Source organism: Sceloporus undulatus, chromosome 3 (assembly GCF_019175285.1).
Source record: "Sceloporus undulatus isolate JIND9_A2432 ecotype Alabama chromosome 3, SceUnd_v1.1, whole genome shotgun sequence".
NCBI lineage: Eukaryota > Metazoa > Chordata > Lepidosauria > Squamata > Phrynosomatidae > Sceloporus > Sceloporus undulatus.
Genome location: NC_056524.1, coordinates 273,540,229 through 273,559,376, shown reverse-complemented (window position 1 = coordinate 273,559,376; position 19,148 = coordinate 273,540,229). Strand labels below are relative to the sequence as shown.

At 44.5% G+C, this 19,148-nt stretch overlaps 1 protein-coding gene across 1 annotated transcript; it reads left to right on the top strand.

Moving 5' to 3' along the window:
* The first annotated feature begins 606 nt into the window (after positions 1–606).
* Positions 607–16,518, top strand: LOC121926004 (cytochrome P450 2J2-like). Its single transcript, XM_042458559.1, has 9 exons — positions 607–742; positions 3,073–3,222; positions 3,530–3,690; positions 6,454–6,537; positions 6,984–7,125; positions 8,444–8,631; positions 10,607–10,748; positions 14,575–14,745; positions 16,493–16,518. Exons 1-9 carry the CDS (start codon positions 616–618, stop codon positions 16,516–16,518), a joined length of 1,191 nt encoding a protein of 396 aa, XP_042314493.1. The 5' UTR covers positions 607–615.
* Positions 16,519–19,148: the final 2,630 nt, after the last annotated feature.

Sequence of the window (19,148 nt, the reverse complement as noted above, 5' to 3'; positions counted from 1 at the left end):
CATAAGTAATGGTCAGAACTGCGAAACTCTGCCTACACTACTGTGAGCTGCATTTGGGCAACATGCAAAGTGTGCGAAAAGTACAACCACGTGCATAAGGGAACTTACATGTACAGTTGTCCCTCCATATTCACTAGGGTTAGGGGAACAAGACCCCCATGAATATGGAAAAATGCTGTTTTTACCTGAGAGGACACCTCTCTAGGAATCTCTAGGTCCTCCAGGGCAACTCTGTGGTCAATGTCCAACATACACTGACCACAGAATGGCACTGGAGTAGCTACAAATGGTCTTTCAGTGCAATGTTTAGTTAAAGTTGACCACAGAGTTGCACTGGAGGACCTAGACAGTCCTAGAGGGAACATATTAATGAAATCCGTGAATAATCAAAGCCGCAGATATGAAGGGATGACTGTACATTTGCATGTCTTGAGCATTTTGTATGGCCAATACAAGTATTATTCTTTTGTGGATTTTCTATTTTGGGGTTATTTTTTTGCCTACTTTTCTAGTCCATAATCACTGAAAATTTGGATGTGGTTTTTATTCACCTGGGTTTTCCTGATGTTTTCCCTACAGGCTGCAAAATCTTATGGGGACATCTATACTTTGTGGATGGGTTCAAGCCCTATAATTATGCTGAATGGATTCCATGCTGTGAAGGATGGTCTCACCACTCACCCGGACGATGTTGCGGGACGACCAGTCCTCCCTTTCTTCAGAGCGCTGGCAAATAATAAAGGCAAGGTTATCCCACCTTCATTGAGACCAAAGAAACCCTGGGATTAATATGCTGAGTTTAGGAAGGCTTGGAAAAAGAAACCCAACCCAAATGAGTCTATTGGGAAGACATCTACACTGTAGATATTATGCACTTTGACACCACTTTAAATGATGTAGCTCCATCCTATGACGCCTAGGGATTTGTACTTTTGCAGGGTCTTTAGCCTTTGCTTCCCAAGAGTGCTGGTGCCTACCCAAAACGAGTAACGTCACTGGAAGAGGGTCTAGGGGGTGTGGACAACACTGGGTGATACCCCGTGGGCACTGTCCAGCCCATGCGGTTGCTCCTGGGCCCAGCATGGGGGCTTTTGGGGCCTCCTGGGCCTGATGCAGGAGTATTTCAGGCCTTCTGGGCACCACATGGCCATGGGTGATCCTCAGCCCCATACGGGCGCTCCTTAAGGCTAGATGTCTTGACCCCCAGAAGCCCTGCCCTGCTGCAGCGGGTGTCACCAGGCATGGGAACACCACTGCCCAAAACTACAAATCCCAGGATTCTGTAGGATGGAGCTATGGCTGTTAAAGTAGTGTCCAACAGTATTATTTCTACAGTGTAGATCAGTGGTCTCCAAACTGTTCCCTTTAAGAGATTTTGGACTTCAGCTCCCAGAAGACTCAGCCACAGTAGCCAATAGTCTGGGATCCTAGGAGCTGAAGTCCAGAATCCCTTAAAGAGCACAGTTGTAGATGCATCTCAAGATTTTGTCCTCTCTCTTTTCCCTCCTGCTGAGTTAAGTGAATGCGCACTTCTTGCTAAGCTTTGCAGCCACTGAAATAGGATAAGGCTAAAGGGGGAACTAGGAGGAGGAGAGAAAAACTGGGACATTTTAAAAGCAGCTGAGAAAGTGGGACAGCAGAGGATTAACTGGGGCTTTCTCTGCCAAACTGGGACTGTTTAGCTGGTATGTAAGATGCTCAAGGAATCCAATAGTACCTTTGAGATGAACTAGTTTACTCTAAAATAAGCTTGCAAGGACTCCAGACCATTCATTTGATGACTCTGATTTTAGAATCTGAAAGGTTTTATGGAATTTCTTAAGTCTTCTAATGCTGAAACAGATTCACACTCACATTTTTGTACTGAATAGATCCAGAGAGATTCAATGATACAATACTACTTTTACCCTGATTGAATCTCTCCATGGCACTTTAACCCTGTTGATGTTCACTTTACTATTTGTATCGATTTAAAATGGAGCTGCCATTTAGATCATTTTTGTTTTTAAATGTCAGTCCAATGATGCACATCTACATCACATTCTTTGGGTGACATTTTCCTGATCTAGAAACCCCCTTGCCAAGGAACCCCTAGGATAGCTTCTCCTTGGGGGAATTCCACCCCTGTCAGCCTCAGAGGATGGAGATGGCAAGCCCCTCTGAACAACCCTTGGTTGTTTAGACCCCTACTCCCCACGGTTTCTGATAGGGTTTTTGTTTTTTTAAACCAGTCAAATAAAGCACTCCTTTGTCATAGCAATGATGCTAGTATTTAAAGGTACCGTCTCCTGCAGCCATGCAGTAGGTTCCCAGGAGAACCCCTCCATGGCTATGGCTTTTGCTGGCAAGGAAAGAGCAAAGAGGTGGGCATGATCCACCTCTCCCTTCCTGGGCTCCGAACTGAATCGACAGCAAGCTTCCATTGGCAGCTGGTGAAAAAAGGCCTGTTCTTTTGAAAAGACATGCTAGAATCCCCAGTTTCAAAAGAACTGGGTTAAGGGGGATTTATGCTGTCCTCCCAAATTCGGGTCATTTGCAAGTGTGAATGACCCCTTTAAACCGGTTTGCAACCGATTTATAACGTAGTGTGAATGGCCTCAAAGTAACATGGTATCTCCTTGAATACTGTAACAATTTGAATGGCACCTATTCACAAAAAGGTTGTGCTTTGAAGGACGAGTGAGTCTTTTGCTTCCACGGAATGGGAAATGAATCAATTTCTCCATCTACTGAGGAAGCAAAGGTACTTTCCACAAAGGTACCACATGGCAGTAGAGATGATCTAGGACATTACTTTTCAAAATGGTGGTCTGTTTACCTCTGGCTTTGGCTGTAGGTCCATGGAGAGTTTCTAGGAAAGGAAGAAAGAGCTGAAGCCAATAGACACAAACATGTTCCAGTCCCAGATAGTCTGAGAAGCACTGACCTAGGATCCATGCTGGTCTATGTGGTGACACTGGTATTAGCATTTCAATGGCTACTTCATATTACTACATCCTGGGACTTGGAATCTGCACTCAAAATGTGAATGAGTAACAGGTTTTGTCTGTTTTTGATTTTCAATGGCTTCAGGTATTCTGTTGTCTACTGGCAGAACATGGAAGCATCAGAGGCGCTTTTCCCTGATGACTTTGAAGACCTTGGGTCTCGGGAAGAGGAGCCTGGAGTACCAGATCCAAGAGGAAGCCCGCCACCTGGTGGACCACTTTAGAGCAACCAAAGGTACTCTTCGACAACAGGTTTGTGTTGTGTGTGCCTTCTGGACATAGACATGCAGGACTACTAATTCTTATTAATGTCCTTCCTTTGGGAAGTCATTGTTTTTCTTATGGGTACAGGATGTATTATTCACATGTCTTGGAAAGACTGGGAAATGGTAGGGTGGCTGGGTTGACTGAAATACAAAGTCCCCTGGTGAATTAATGGCTGTCAAAAGCCTTTGAGCCGGAGATGTTGTGGGTCACACTTGTAGGATGTTTTGTGCTATTTTAGCAAGGCTGGCTCATGAGACCAATCCTTCCATCTGCAGGAAAACCCATGAACCCTTCTTTCGCCCTCACTCTGGCTGTTTCAAATGTGATTTGTGTTGTGGTTTTTGGGCATCGCTTCTCCACTGAGGATGAAACTTTTCACCAGCTGCTGGAAGCCATGGAGCCCATATTTAAATTTGGCAGTAGTACTACACACTTTGTAAGTAAACCTCCTTTTCTTCCCCTTCTTCTCATGAAGTAGAATGAAATTAAGGCCCAACACAGACTGGCATTTTGTTCCAGCCTGTGAGTGGAGTTAGGGTGCAGAGTTTGCATGCTGGATGCCCTAAACTCGCCCCAGGACACCATTTTGGTGCATGCTGGTCCACACGGTGCATGCCACCATGATGCCCCTCCGGAGCTACATCCACATGATGCAGCACCAAAGGGGCATCATAAAGTTGTGCACCTGCTGCTATGGTCCCCATTGGATGGCGCAAAAAGGAACCACTTTTTGTGGCTCCTTTTTGCACTCTCCAGAGGCTGGATTGGGGCTGCAGTGTGAGGTTGCTGTAAAGGAGCGGCTGCAGACCATTCCTTTGGGGAGGTCTGTATAGCCCCTAAGATACTGTATTATTGGACAGTTTATGGTCCCTTTAATAGGATTTGGGAAACAGGGCATTCTTGATGGTGGCCCCATACATATGAAAGTCTAGTGCTTTCTTAAGGGGGCATTATGGTGGCTTTGTGTTTATGGAACTCCATCACATGGGTTAGCTGTTTTCCTCCTGCCTCCATTGAAGGCTTTTAAGTAGGACTTAAAATCATCTCTTTCAGGTTGTTTGTGGCTGAAAGCCTTGTATGAATGCTGGACTATTTAATGACATAGTTCTGCTGGGGATGAACAGTTCAGTCTCTTTCCAGTCTGTTTTAGTTTCATATACAGGCTGAGTCTCCCTTATCTGAAATGCTTGGGACTCAAAATCATATCCTGAGGCAGCCATTTCGGGATGAATGGATTACCTCCTTGCTAAATGGTTTTCCCAAGAGAGAAGAATAGTTGAGAGATTGGGGAAATATTCAGACAATTACCATGACTATCTCAGACAAAGGAAACTTTTGCTACTGGAGAAGAGTCCTTGTCTGTGTATGCACAACCACCTTCTTCAGCCAGAATCCCATCATCGCCCTCCATAGACAAAGGATCATGCTGATGTTTTTGGGTGATCTCTCATTGTGGTGGGTGCCTTTGCTTCCTCCCTTGCTAGAGCCAACTGGGTTTCCAAATATAGTATGGCCAGGTCATCCCAGTGGGGTTCTTTTCCAGTTCACCCACCCCAGTGTCCCGTTTAATATTCAATGGATACCAAAATTGAGAAGGGTGATCAGGGGTCTGACCTTTGGGTAACACACACATTTGTCTGTGTGTGTATGTGTGTGTGTGTGTGTGGGGGGGTTCCCTCCCATTCACCTATAAAGACTGTATAAGAAGCACTGTTATATACCACCAATAAATACACTTAAGCATTAAATATGGAGCTTATTGCACCGACATTTAACTCAGTTGCTCCATAATGGGATAGAGTTGGGTTCCAGAATGCAGGTGGGCATTGTTGCTCATAATTTGCCACTGCTGCCATTGGGCAAGTGCAACCTGGCTGCATCGTGGGTCTCAGGTGTGTGTCGGAGGCCACTTTACAAAGATGGCCAGCTCCTGACTTTGAACAGTGGCCTCCAAAGCACACCTGGGACCCGGGATGAGACTGAGTGCACTCACCCAGAGGAATCGGTGATGGCATTGGTGTGATAATACCTGCCTGCATCCCACAACCCAACTGTGGATTCAGGCTTGATCTCTGCTGCCTCCGAGGGCAGAACCCAGTATAATGGTTTTAAGTGATAGGAGAGTAAACTGCTTTAGGTCTTCCTAAGGAATGACCTACAGACCTAGGCAGGGAGAGGTGGAAATGATACTCACAAATATTCATTCTCAGGTTGAAAGAAAAAAAAATACTCAACAGCAGAAAAGCACCATCAAGAAAAATAATGGAACAATTAGAATTGTGCACAGTCTTCTCCTGGTATTCAAATATCCTGAAGTGTTGCAGAGGAAATTATCCAACAAGAAAAACACATGGAGTGTTTGTACAGAAAATGGGCCCCGTCTGCAGGAAATCTGTTTTATATGCATAAAAAAGGGGTTTTCATTTTGCACAAAACCCCTACATGTTTTACACATAATAATTCCCCCACAACATTTCAGGACATTTGCATAGAGGGAGAAAACTATGGAAGAGTACAGGTATTTGTTGTCTCTGCAGTGAAGAGAAAGTGACCACAATTAAAGCAGAGAATTTAAGATTTGAGAATTTACATCCATGGAGTGACCAGAGTCTCTGGGGAGAAGTGGAGGTCCTTGTAGAGATCAGTCTAAAATTTGGTGCGGGACAGTCTCAAAGCGCCATGCCATCACTGATTCTAGGGTTAGGGACCGCGCAGCAACCGCACAGTCCCTAACCCTAGTACTGAGTTCCGGCAGACTAACGTACATAGGCACTGCCATTTTGACGTAAGCACGTTGCCGCACATCGCTTACGTTGCGAGTGTGCCAGTGAAAACACTGGGTTCTTTTTACTCCGGAGGGACAGCGCATGGTTTGGGGGTTGCGCTGTCCCTCCAGAAGGAAATAGGCCTCTGGCAGGTCACCTTTTTGGGGCAGTCTGTCCCTGGCCTTTGATACTAGCCACAGTACAGAAAGTTTTTTCCAATGACCTGGATTCTCAGAGAGGTTTTTGTAGGAAAATGTGATCATAGAGTTACCTGATATCTATAGGACCTTGGTGTTGTGGGTCTGTTTTTCATACCTCCATCTGATATGTATCCTTTCCAGATTTATGATATGTTTCCCTGGCTTTTGAGCCATCTTCCAGGATCTCACCAGAAGGCATTGTCTGCAAGAGATTTTGTGTGTTCCTTCATAAAGACACAGATCAGCAAGCACCAGGCCACAGCTGCTCCAGATGACCTGCAAGACTTCATTTATTCTTATCTTGCTCAGATAGAGAAAGTAAGTGGATGCCTATACTTTGATCACATTATACTAAGAGGTAGCATGATAGACATGTTTAGATATGTGAGAGGATGCCGTATGGAAGAAAGAGCAAGCTCGTTTTCTGCTGCAGCAGAGAATAGGACCCAGAGCAATGGATTCAAAGTACAGGAAAAGACATTCCACCTGAACCTTAAGAGGAACTTCTCAAGATTAAGAGCTGTTTAACAGTGAGACATACTCCCTTGGAGAATGGTGGAGTCCCCTTCTTTGGAGGTCTTTAAACAGAGGCTGGATTGTCATCTGTCACAGGCAGTGCTTTGATTGTGAGTTTCTGCCTGGCAGAAGGGAGTTGGACTTCATGGCCTTTGAGGTATCTTCCAACTCTATGATTCTAACTAATTCTAATGTTAATATTAGCTGTAATAGCAGCATGTAATATGCCCTCATCTCTTGTCCTGCAGACGAAAGACCAGCCCAAACCAGCTTATGATGAAAGTAACATGATCCAAAGCATCTTTGACCTCTTCTTGGGTGGGACAGAGACATCCAGCACCACTCTCTATTGGACTCTGCTGTACATGGTGCTTTATCCAGAGGTACAAGGTAGGAGAGCAAGCAAGGATATTTGACATCTGCTTGAACGGAGTCAGGAACTGACCCAGGGCCCTTTCACCCTGCCATTGTCCTTTCCAAGGGAAACTTGGGATTTGTAGTTTAGGGAGCATATTTAGAACACTCAGCCAGAGAGCTCTAGTGCCTCACCAAAGGAGGAAACCCAGGATTCCACAGGATGCAGCCATGGAAGTTAAAAAGGAACCATGGTGTTATAATTGTGTAGTGTGCTGAGGTCCCAGAATTGAAGAAAGCACATTTCTTCTGGAGCTAGGAATGGTTGCAACTGCCTTGAGCATTCAGCATTAATTGTAGAGGAGTGCTGTTAATTTAGGGGATAAACATCCAGCATGGTGTAGTGGTTTTGAGCATCAGACTATCATTCTGGAGGCCAGGGTTCGAATCCCAGCTTGGCCATGGAATCCCAGTGAGTGACCCTGGGCAAATCACACACTCTCTCAGCCTCAGCAGATGGCAATAGCAAACCCCCCTCTAAAGAAACTTGCCAAGAAAACCCCATGAAAGATTCACCTTAGGGTCACCATAAGTTGGAAAATGACTTGGAGGTACACAACAACAACAAGAAATTGCTTCCATTTTCTACTGTTTTTCCAGAGGGAACACAGAGATGAACAAATTTGCCAAATGTGCCATAGGAATGGAGCTCCTCTGTACTGCAAGGCAATAAAGGAGAACATCTATTGTAGGGGGATGGATAAGAACATAAAAGAACCATGTTGGATCATACCGAAGGCTAACACAGTGCAACATTTGTACAGTCACTTGTAGTACAATCTACTATCAGGATTCCTTAGGGTCAGAAATGACTTAAAGGCAAACAATAATAACAACAACAATGCTAAAGATGACATTAGTGTGTTGCTATTGTCATTCAAACTATAGTTATGAGGCCACTGATGTTATTGCTTTGTTACTGTATTTCCGTGTGTTTTAGCATAGATGTAGTATCCTTTTAGTATTAGGCCATGTGTTATATGTTGACCAAGATGCTACTGTACATCACCTCATCATAGCACAAATAGCTGCCAGTGGAGTTAAACTATGCTAGCACTAAGTAATCCCTATACTGAATACCACAGTACCACAATGTGTGCAAAGCAGTGAATGCATGTAAGCTTTCACTTTATTGTGCAATGCAAAATGCACAATGCACGGAAGCAGTATGCACTGACACATTAGCCACATGGCTGACAGTCTACAACAGAGAGGACTGCCGCTTGGACCAGTGCTAGATGCAAAGGCAGCCCTCATATTTCTGAGTATAAATATTATGCTTGTGTCTTCCCAGCAAAAGTCCAGAAGGAAATAGATGCAGTCGTGTCTCCCGGCCAAATGATCTGCTACGAGGACCGCAAGAACCTGCCTTACACTAATGCTGTGATCCACGAGTGCCAGCGCTTCAGTAACATCATCGCAATCGGCCTGCCCAGGTTGTGCGTGAAAGACACAATGATCCGACAATTTTCTATTAAAAGGGTAAACCGAACTTCGATATTCTTCCTTCCATTGTTTATTTATTTGCCAGGATTTCAAATGCCATTCGGAAAAAAATATCCCAAAGTTGTTTGTAATAAAACCCAGGGCAATAAAACTAAAAGAACTGATATAAGAGTAAAAATAATAAAATGCCAAGTAAGGTAAGGTGTGTAGTAAGCAGAGCCCCCCCCCCCGCCCCCTGTGCGCTGAATATAAAGATGGGATGCTCTGTACCAGTAGTCCCCAAATGGTGCCCTTTAAGAGATTTTGGACTTCAGCTCCCAGAAGCCTCAGCCACATTGGCCAATAGTCTGGGATTCTGGGAGCTGAAGTCCTAAATCCCTTAAAGAGCAGAGTTTGAGGACCAGTAGAAGGCAATCTCTCAGATGGCTTGGTCTTGAACTCTACATGGCCATATAGGTGAAAAGTAAAACCTTGAAATCGGCTTGGCATTTAATGGCAACCGATGCAGCTCCTTCACTGCCAGAGTAGCATAGAGCATTGCGCTGTGACTTGGGAGACCAGGGTAGTGATGCGACAATCATTTGTCATGGTTCACTGAACATACGAATTGTTGATTTCTGGCCCCTTTAATTGTTTTATGTACGAGCCGAGAAATTTGCCACGTGATCACCTAGGTGTGAGACTTTACAAATGGTTCATTTGCAAATGAAGTAAATGGGGGGTAAATTCCGTGTCTTTCTATGTTACTTGCTAGACTTTTCAAGTGTGAACATACACACACTCTTGGACCCCTCCCTTTAATTGCACTGATGCAATAAAAGCATAAATGTGAAGTTGAAGGCTTTCATGACTGGCATCCATAGTCTTTTGTGGGTTTTTCAGCCTATGTGGCCATGTTCTGGAAACGTCAGAAACAAACTCTTCTAGAACATGGCCGCATAGCCTGAAAAAACCACCAAAAACCATAAACCTTTTAGCACAATGAATTTGAAAAGGAATTTCCTGCCCCTGGTTGGAATGGGTGGTCTCTGCCCTTTGTAAGGGATGAGGCATTCTAATTATTTCACACTTCTCACGCGGGGAGAAAAGTTACTTTATTACTCATCATTCTTCAGGCATAGGAAGAATTATTTTGTCATTTCCCATTCCCAGGCCAGGGTTCAAATCCCATTATGGCCTGGAAACCCACTGGGTGACTGTGGGCAAGTCATGTATTCTCCGTCTCAGAAGACCTCATGATAGGTTCACCTTAGGGTCATCGTGAGTTGGAAATGACTTGAAGGCACACAACAACAACAACAACATGGCTCCTTCAGTGTCATATGTACATGATCAGGAGGCCCAGCTAAGAAGTCTGGTTGCCACATTCCACACCAGTTGCAGATTCCAGAGCAAGTTGCAGCTTCTGAACCAAGCCCAAGGGCGATCCCACATCGAGGCTGAGATTCTGTGTCAAGGAGACAGATTATAACTTTGCATTTATAGCATCAAAAAATGGCTGTGCAATGCAACCTTGTTTTTGCGGTAAAAGTTTGCATAACTCAAATGTGCAACCAAATGCACAATGTGCATGTCTAAGGCACAATGAACAATAAATATTCACACATGCAAGGCTCAGTCAGCAATGTAAGCACATGTATGACACATGTAAGCACTGCATGTATGACTTTGCTTTAACAACCTTGAGCTGAATACAGACATCCTCCATTGGACAAAGAAGTCCAATCACTTCTGTAGGGAAAAATATGCTTGTGTAAGTCACCAACAGGATTCTGGTCATAGTTGTATTGTAATAATCTAGTCTTGAGTTTCCCAAAGCATGGATCACTGTAGCCATGCCATCTTTATCCAGGAATGGTTGCAGCTGTCTTGCCAGATGAAGCTCATAGTAGGTACCCTTTGTCACTGAGACCCCTGGGTTTCTAGTGACAGAGATCAATCCAAGATGCCTCCAAAATATATGGAGCTATGCTGAGAGGCAGAACCTAATGGTTATCATTTCTCTTTGCAGGGCACTGTCATTTTCCCGAACATAGCTTCTGCCTTGCATGATCCCAAAGAATGGGAGACGCCTCTGCAGTTCAACCCGGGCCACTTCCTTGACAAGGATGGGAATTTTACCTGCCCAGAAGCCTTCATACCGTTTTCTTTAGGTACCTGAGTGAAATTCTCTTTTAGTCTTCTTTGAAATCTCCAAGGATGGGTAACATTTTCATTTGTTTCCTTTTTGGCTCCTTCCCCATCTATCATACCATCTATCACTTTTTCAAACTATTTCATTATTTATTCGTTGCTGGCATTTATTTATTACAGGGCCCCTTTACAACAGATAAAACATTTAAAGTATTAAATCTAAAGTGCTGAAGATGTTTACAAAAGAAACTAAAAATATTATGGAGCAATATGGACTTAACCAGATATATGTTGCAACCCTATTGGTTAATCCCATCTAGAATACACTCATTGATTCAATTGTTTAATTGTGAGTCAGTAGGTAGGTAAATCTAATGGATTCAGTTGGTCTACTCTAGTTTGAACTAGCATTAGCATTTAGACCAGTGATTCCCAAATGCTGGTCCTCCAGATGTTTTGGACCTTAGTTCCAAGAAGCTTCAGCCACCTTGGCCAGTGGTCTGGGATTCTGGGAGCTGAAGTCCAAAACATCTGGGAGGCCAGAGTTTGGGGGCCACTGATTTAGACGATATTATAGACCATGTCTGCACAGAGGGAAAAAGATGTTCCCACCCTGTTCCCACACTGAGCTATTTAGACTATGCCTGGGGACAAAATGGGCAAAATACGGGTCCAGTCCTCACTGCAGGACAATTCTCTGGATTAAAAAGAGTTCCCATTTGCCCTGAATCAGGCCAGAAACCCTGACAAATCCCCTGGACACTATGGACCTTACCACACAGGACACAGAAGTAGGGTCAGTTCACATTGGTCGATGCGTATTCGCGTTATATCGCATTGGAGTTCCACACCTGTGAGCTCAGAATATGTATTGACCAATGCGATATAATGTGAATATGCTTTGGCCAATGCGTATTCACTGCGGGGTTCCGAACTGAAGGCAGCTGGCTCCTCTGTTTTGCGAGTGCGCAAAATTAGTGGATTGGCGGGATCCGTATTGATGGCCAGTGCAAAACCTCTGCTGCTTTGGCTGGTGTGTACATCCAATCCACTGGTTCTCATGAAGACCACCAGGTTACAAATTTCCCCGGCACTAGAATTTCCCCCTTCTTCCGTTGGCCCTTCTCCTTTCAGGACAAACCGACGGGGCTGGGGAGCCATTTTTCCACTGACCGACGAGATAAAGCGGAAACCTTTTGTGTCGGGGGGGGGGGGGAATAAAGCATTCAGCGTTTTTATTACATTAGTATTGTCGCGTTTATAACTTGGCGCATATATATATATATGTATCTATGTATCTGTCTATACATGTAAAACATATGCATGCACAGGCACAAACAATATCCATATAGGCCCCCTTGCATATTCAAATGTGCTCATGTGTACATCATGTATTGTGATACAATATCTGCATATATATATATATATATATATATATGCATATATATGTTAATAGACAGACAGACAGACAGATAGAGATATATGAATATAATAATACATATAGATAGATTGTCAAGCATTAAGTCTTGGCCTGTACCAATGAACTTTTTTTTACATGGAAAGACGCAAGCAGATGCAGGCATATACTGCTAACTCTCCTCATAGATTGTCAACAGTGTCTGGGTGGTATGTGTACATATATGTATACACTTAGGTCTATGCTATGCGCATACATATGTGTTGTAATGTGTGTGTGTGTGTATTCGTAATATGCTGAAATTTCCTGACATGTCTCTTTACACTCTACCATGGCAATGTGTATGTGTGCATGTGTTTGTGTGTGTGGGGGCTCATGTATGTTTGTGTTTGGATATATATATAGATACACAACCACACACACCACACACACAAAGAGGTGTTGAAGCATATACATGCAGCATTACACGGCTGCTCCACAGTTTGTTGTGTGGTGGTGGTGTCTGTGTCTGGGGGGTGTAGGTTGTACACACACACAGCTGTGTGTTGTCACATAAAATACGGCGGAACACTTTGGGCAGTACCACTATGGTAATGTGTAGATCGTTGTGTGTGGTGTGTGATACAGACACGCACATATATAACAAACACTCAAGCAGACAGATGGGTGTACACATAAAAACGGCATCACACTTTTTGGCTGTGTGCACAGTGGTTTGTAGATGTGGGGTTTGTATGATATAAAAAACCTCATACAGACAAATGTGTGGTGTACACATAAAAAAGGCCTCACTTTGGCGTGTACCACTATGTGTATTATAATATATATAGTATGTATGTATGTATATGTGAATGTGTGTGCATACACACACACACACATACCACACACACACACACATACAGATAGTGCATACCCCTTTGTAAGTGGCTAAAGGCAGCAATCTCCGTGATATTAGCGCTGAAACAGTGACCTGACTTCATCCCGGAAGAAAAATGTTGCGCCCCATTCAGAGCCCCACAGAGCATGCACAAATCTGCCGATGCGCATCGGCCAATACTGTGGGATATAGCAACTTCGCATGCTAAGACTTTCTAGTAAGGCATGTCTATGGTAGTTTATGCTGAACTACAAAACCCCTCCTCACTCCCCCTCCTCATTCCTGTTACCATGAGGACACCAATTTCCTGTGTCTTGAGGTGAAGAAGCAGCAGAGATGAGACTCCATTACAAACGCTTGCAAACTCATCAGGCATCTCTGGAGCTGGATGCATGCGGAGGGAACATCTCCTGATATGGCATGGAGACTACTTTTCTACCCATTTTTCTTGCAACATGAAGCTAGACCTGTGTATCTCTTCATACATAGATTTTGTAAGTAAACTTATTTCTTTTTTCACTTTTCACCAAGTGAGTGTGTGTTTATGGGGACACATGGCTGGGAGAGGAGTGAGTTAGTAAAGTTTTTTCTGCTGCCCCATTTTCTGTTGAGTAAGCTCTGCTAGTGGATTAACAATCTGCTTACTATCCGGAGTTTCTAACGATCCTCAAAAGATCTACATCCAACAAATACACATTGTAGTGGTTGGGGTGGTTATCCAATCTGCACTTGCCTCACTGGCTGAATACGCATGGGCCAATTGCAAAACCTCGATTCGGAAGGCTGCCCGGTGTGAAACAACAATGCGATATGTGCGAAACGAATCGGCAAAGCATATTCAGAGAGCATGGGTGTGAAGAACGATGTGGATATAATGTGAATAGCACTGACCAATGGAACTGACCCACTTCTGTGCCCTGTGTGGTAAGGTCCATGGACTGAACACTGGTGTGGGGACAGGGAGGGGCAGGTCCATGGTGGAAGAGGCCCCCTGGACCAAGCGAGCCACTGACCCAGAGAGTGTGTGGAGAGTGATACAGATGCTCTTGGTGGGACTACTCATCCTCCCCATGGATCCAGAAGCCCCAAGAGGTAAGCGGGGTTTTCCTGTCACTGTAGCCACAGTTTGTACCTTTCAATGGCCTGCACATGAGCAGCGTGGCATAGTGGTTGGAGTGTTTGGACTATGACTCTGGAGACCAGGGTTCAGGTCCCAGCTTGGCCATGAAACCCACTGGGAGACCTTGGGGGAGTCACATGCTCTCAGCCTCAGAGGAAGGCAGAGGCAAACCCCTTCTGAAATAATCTCACAAGAGAACCCTGTGATGGAGGCCTTTATTTACTGATTGTGTTATATCCTGCCTTTCTTCCCAAATGGTATCCAAAGTGCCATGAGTCAGAGCCCAACTCTTTCACATCCAGCAACACATTTTTTGCTGGATGGTGAAAGACTCAGGCAATGAGAGAATGGATTCTTTTGCTTTTCAGCTGAGAATTTTCCAAGTGAACCGATATCACTGTTTGACTTAATGCCTCCTCTCTCTCCCTTCAGGGCAGCGAGTGTGTTGGGGAGAAAAATGGCAAAGACAGAAGATGTTCCTTTTCTTCTCCAACCTTCTGCAGGCGTTCACCTTCCACTTGGCAGAAGGACAAAGACGTAAACACAAAACCTATCTGGGGGGGAACTTTGCAGCCTCACACTTTGAGATCTGTGCACTCCTCGGTAGGCCTCAGGTGTTGTGTTTCCTCTGCGCCTGCGTAGTAGGTCACCAGAACAAAGGATCTTTGAGAATTTCGGCCAAAACCAGAAATCTGGTGATGCCACCTGAGGTGGGCCTCAGGGAGGTTTGCAGAGGATGCCCGCTGATGAAGTTTCCAAAGGCAGGCCCTGGTTAGATAATTCAGCATAGTAACCACAAACATCAATTACAGCTGCTTAGAATGTGTATTCAAATAAAATAAAAATCAAACCATGAAAAAATTAATGTCTCGTTGTTAATTTTTCCCTCCCAAACATTTGCATTGAACACACACACAAATAAAATCTTTTTTTTTTAAAAAAATATGGCCGATATTTTGCACGGGCACAGAGCACCTGGATCAGGCCCCACCGGAAAACTGCTCCAGCTCTGGGCAAACCAATCAAAAAGCACATTGAAACTACTGAAGCATGTGTCCAAAGGAGGGCAACTCAAAATGGTGAAAGGGTCTGGAAACATTTTTGATGAGGAGAGACTTAGGGAGCTGGGGTGTGTTTAGCCTGGAGAAGAGAAGGTTAAGAGGTGATATGATATGAGCCCTGTTTAAATACTTGAAGGGGTGTCATATTGGAGGAGAGCTGACTTTTTCTGCTGCTCCAGGAAACAGACCAGGAACAGCTTGCAGGAAAAGAGATTCCACTCAACATTAGGAGGACCGTTCCTGGCCGTAAGGGCTGTTCGACAGTGGAATGCACTCCTTCCTCGGAGGGTAGAGATCTCCTTCCGTGGAAGTCTTTAAACAGAGGCTGGAGGCCATCTGTCAGGGATGCTTTGATTTGGATTCCTGCATGGCAGATGGGGTTGACTGGATGGCCCTTGCTGTCTCTTCCAACTCTATGATTCTATGGCCATTATCAGATGAGTCTGGAATGGGGTGTCTTGTGGCACTGGGCGGTTCGAATTCTGTTATTTCGCACAATACCAATCATACCAGCATTCGAATGGCCCAATCCGACGCACGTGGAATGCGCGAGATGCCGAACTGAATGCGTACTGGCTCCTCTTTTGGAGGCGTGTTGGCCAGTGCGCTGATAGAGGGGATTGGCAATTATACTGGATTGGGGCCCTGTTCGATCTCAGTGCGAATGGCTCTGTGTGACACCCAGTCCTGAATTCCATCGCAAGACCCCAAGATTCCAATTTTAACTTCCGGTGGGTCTTCCTCTTGCCGGTTTCCAGGGAAGAGGGGGGGGGGGGCGGTTCCAGCGGCCGTCCCCTCCTCCCTCCCGGCTTGGGAGCCAGCATAAAGCTGCATCCAAGAAGGGAAGAGCGCGGGGGGCCGCTGGAAGTGGTTCCGACAGCCTCCTCCTCCTCCTCCCGCTTGGGAGCCAGCATAAGCTGCATCCCAAGCAGGAAGAGGTGCAAGGGGCCGCTGGAACGGCGCGATCGCCGCGATTCTAGCGGCCCCGCGCCTGTTCCCTTCTTGGGATGCAGCTTATGCGGCTCCCAAGCCGGGAGGAGGAGGAGAAAAAGCATCCCCATTTACTTAGATGGCCATCCAGCCTCTTGACAGACGCTGGAACTGGTCCCCCCCCACCAGATACATATTCACACACCACACACACCACACACACTAGAACCGGGCATGCTAATTTGTTGCAAGGAAGTGTACGTTAACGTTAAAACAAGCAAGAGTAGAGAGGAAACAAAGAGAATGTAGAGAGGGCACGTTGTACGCGATTGTTCATGTGCATGAGCTGGCCACTCCAGCTGTTTACCGGGCGGTCATGACGTGACTCCCTTTCACCCCGGGAAGCGTTTAGGTCGCAACCCCTGGCAGGGCACCACTGAGCATGTGCGAGGGGGCCGATAACGAATCGGCCAATCCTCATGTTGAGCACCGGTGTGACCAAACATTCTGCACTGAATGCACTTCGCGCGAATACGTATTGGCCAATTTGAATCCTGCCAATTCGGAGGGGCTCCAAGGTATGATGGTATTGTGCGAAATAACGTGAATTCGAACCGCCCAGTGCTGAAGAGCCCCAGTTCCAGACTCATCTGATAAGGGCCTATGATTCTATGGATCCGGATAAGGTGGTAGTACTAGTTGTTGAGCTCACTAATCCAGGTATAAGACTAGTTCAACCAGTCCTAGATGGGATCACACTCCCCTTATAGGACTGTGTTCGCTGTCTGGGAGTGCTCCAAGACTCATTGCTTCTGATGTCAAATCAGGTAAATGAGATGGTCAGGAGTGCTTGCTATTAGCTTCGGCTGAAACGCCAGCTGCGTTCTTTCCTGGAACAGAGGGACCTAGAAACTGTAGTACATGCGCTGGAAACCTCACGGCTTGATTTCTGTAATGCACTCTACATGGGGCTACACTTGTGCCTGGTCTGGAAATTTCAGCTAGTCCAAAATATGGCAGCCAGCATGGTCACTGGGATAGCTATGGGAAAGGTGGCACATAAATAAAACTTTGTTGTAGTAGTTGTTGTTATTATTATTATTATTATTATTAATAACTCCTTCATCGGAGGCCCCATTCACTCTATGGAAATAAACTGGTGTGGAACCAGTTTATTTCCATGAAGTTCACACTTGCCTCAACTGCACTCGGTCCACTTTGCAGGAAGGTGGGGATGGCGACTGAAAAGCCCACTGAAACGGGTGCATTTGGCACCAGACCCCTTGGCAGTTCTTTTTAAAAAAGAACTGCAATGATCTTTGGGAGTGTGACCATGCTACCAAATCAATTCGGATCACACTGCATCATTCCTGGAAATGGAGATTGCCTCCATTTTAAATTGATACAGTGACAAATGTGAATGGCCACAGTGTTAAAATGGCACGGAGAGATTTGACTGCGGTAAATATAGTGGGATTACCCAAGCGATTCTGAATTGGTTCTGAATTGGTGCAAAGATGTGTTCTGTTTCTGTCTCCATTTTCTTTTGCTTCTCATCTTTCCTTTACTGTTTGAAGCATTTTGTGTGTTTTCCATTGTGTCTTCTTTTACTTTTTGGCCACAAGTAGTACATTTCTTAATTCCTCCTCAACTATGTCTCTGGCCTCTGTGCAATCTTTCTTCTGGTTCCCAGTCAGTTAGGCTTAATAGTGCAAATCTGCTTTGCACTATTTTGCCATATTTTCTACCAACCAAATATTCTAGGTAATTTGCAAAAGCAGCTGTTCATACAATGCACTGCAGAAAGCCAGAGCTTGTAAGAGTTATCTTTTCAGATTATTATACACTGGGGCACATTATGAGGCTTTGCTGGCTGGAGGATTCTAGGATCTGTAGTCTTAAAAAGTGAAATTTCCAAGCTCTGCGGAAAGCTTAAGTCTGAAATTGTAGTTCTTGTAGTGTGGAATGTAGAATTTGATAAGTGAGTTATCAAATTGCAAATTCCAGGATTCTGTAGGATGCAACTATGGCAATTAAAATGGCATTGAAGTGCTGTGCAACTGTGTTTTGTGAAAGAGGCTGACGGTTAAAGCAGATGCGTCTTCATTCATGTTTGGCTTTTGAATATAAATCTACATTGGCCCCATTATACATTAATATTAACAATGTCTCTTATCTTTTAAAACATTCCAAATGAGCAATGAAGCATCAACTGCATTCAGGAAACTCAAAGACAGTGCAATTTTGGACTGGAAACATGGCTTAATTAATATTGCATAAGCCTCAGAATTTGTCATCACCTCTAAATTTCATTTCCATTCTGGTAACTCCCTTTCTGGCACCTGAACCATTCCCAAAGGAGATGCATACATTTACTAGTCTCACTGTATAAACCGCCCTTTCACACATTCAGTTCACACCTTGACAGAGAATATACAATGAAGTGTCTGGAAGGAGGCAGTTCACCTTACAAAGAGATCTGTTGAAGAATCAGGCTGCCTTTTCATCTTTACTCTGATTAAATTAACTAAATTATTTTTTTACAAACTGGAAAAATTGGAATTTTCAGCATTAAATTTAATTCCAATTAAATTACAGGTTGAGTCTCCTTTATCCAAAATACTTGGGAACGGAAGTGTTTTGAATTTTGGAGTTTTAAAGATATTTTTGGAGTATTTGCATATACTTAATGAAAACGGGACCCAAGTTTAAACATGGGATTCACTTATGTTTCATATACATCTCATCCACATAGCCTGAAGGTAATTTTACCAAACATTTTAAATTATTTTGTGCACGACACCAAGTTCATGCGCATTGCACCATCAGAGAACAAAGGTATCCCTTTCTCAGTCACCCTTGAAAAAGGTTCTGGATTTTGCAGCAGTTTGGAATTCTCTGGAAGAGAGAAACTCAACCTTTATTAATTAAGTAAAAGCCCACATTAAAGAACCAACATTTTTCACATTGTGTAGCTGGTGAGTCACTCAGTGCCTACTTCTTCTGGATTTTAAA

Coding starts and splice junctions, on each gene's coding strand:
- LOC121926004 (XM_042458559.1), top strand. CDS start 616: ATGGGTTCAAGCCCTATAATTATGCTGAATGGATTCCATGCTGTGAAG. Junction 8,632..10,606: donor GACAATTTTCTATTAAAAGG/GTAAACCGAACT, acceptor TTCTCTTTGCAG/GGCACTGTCATTTTCCCGAA. Junction 10,749..14,574: donor CTTCATACCGTTTTCTTTAG/GTACCTGAGTGA, acceptor CTCTCCCTTCAG/GGCAGCGAGTGTGTTGGGGA.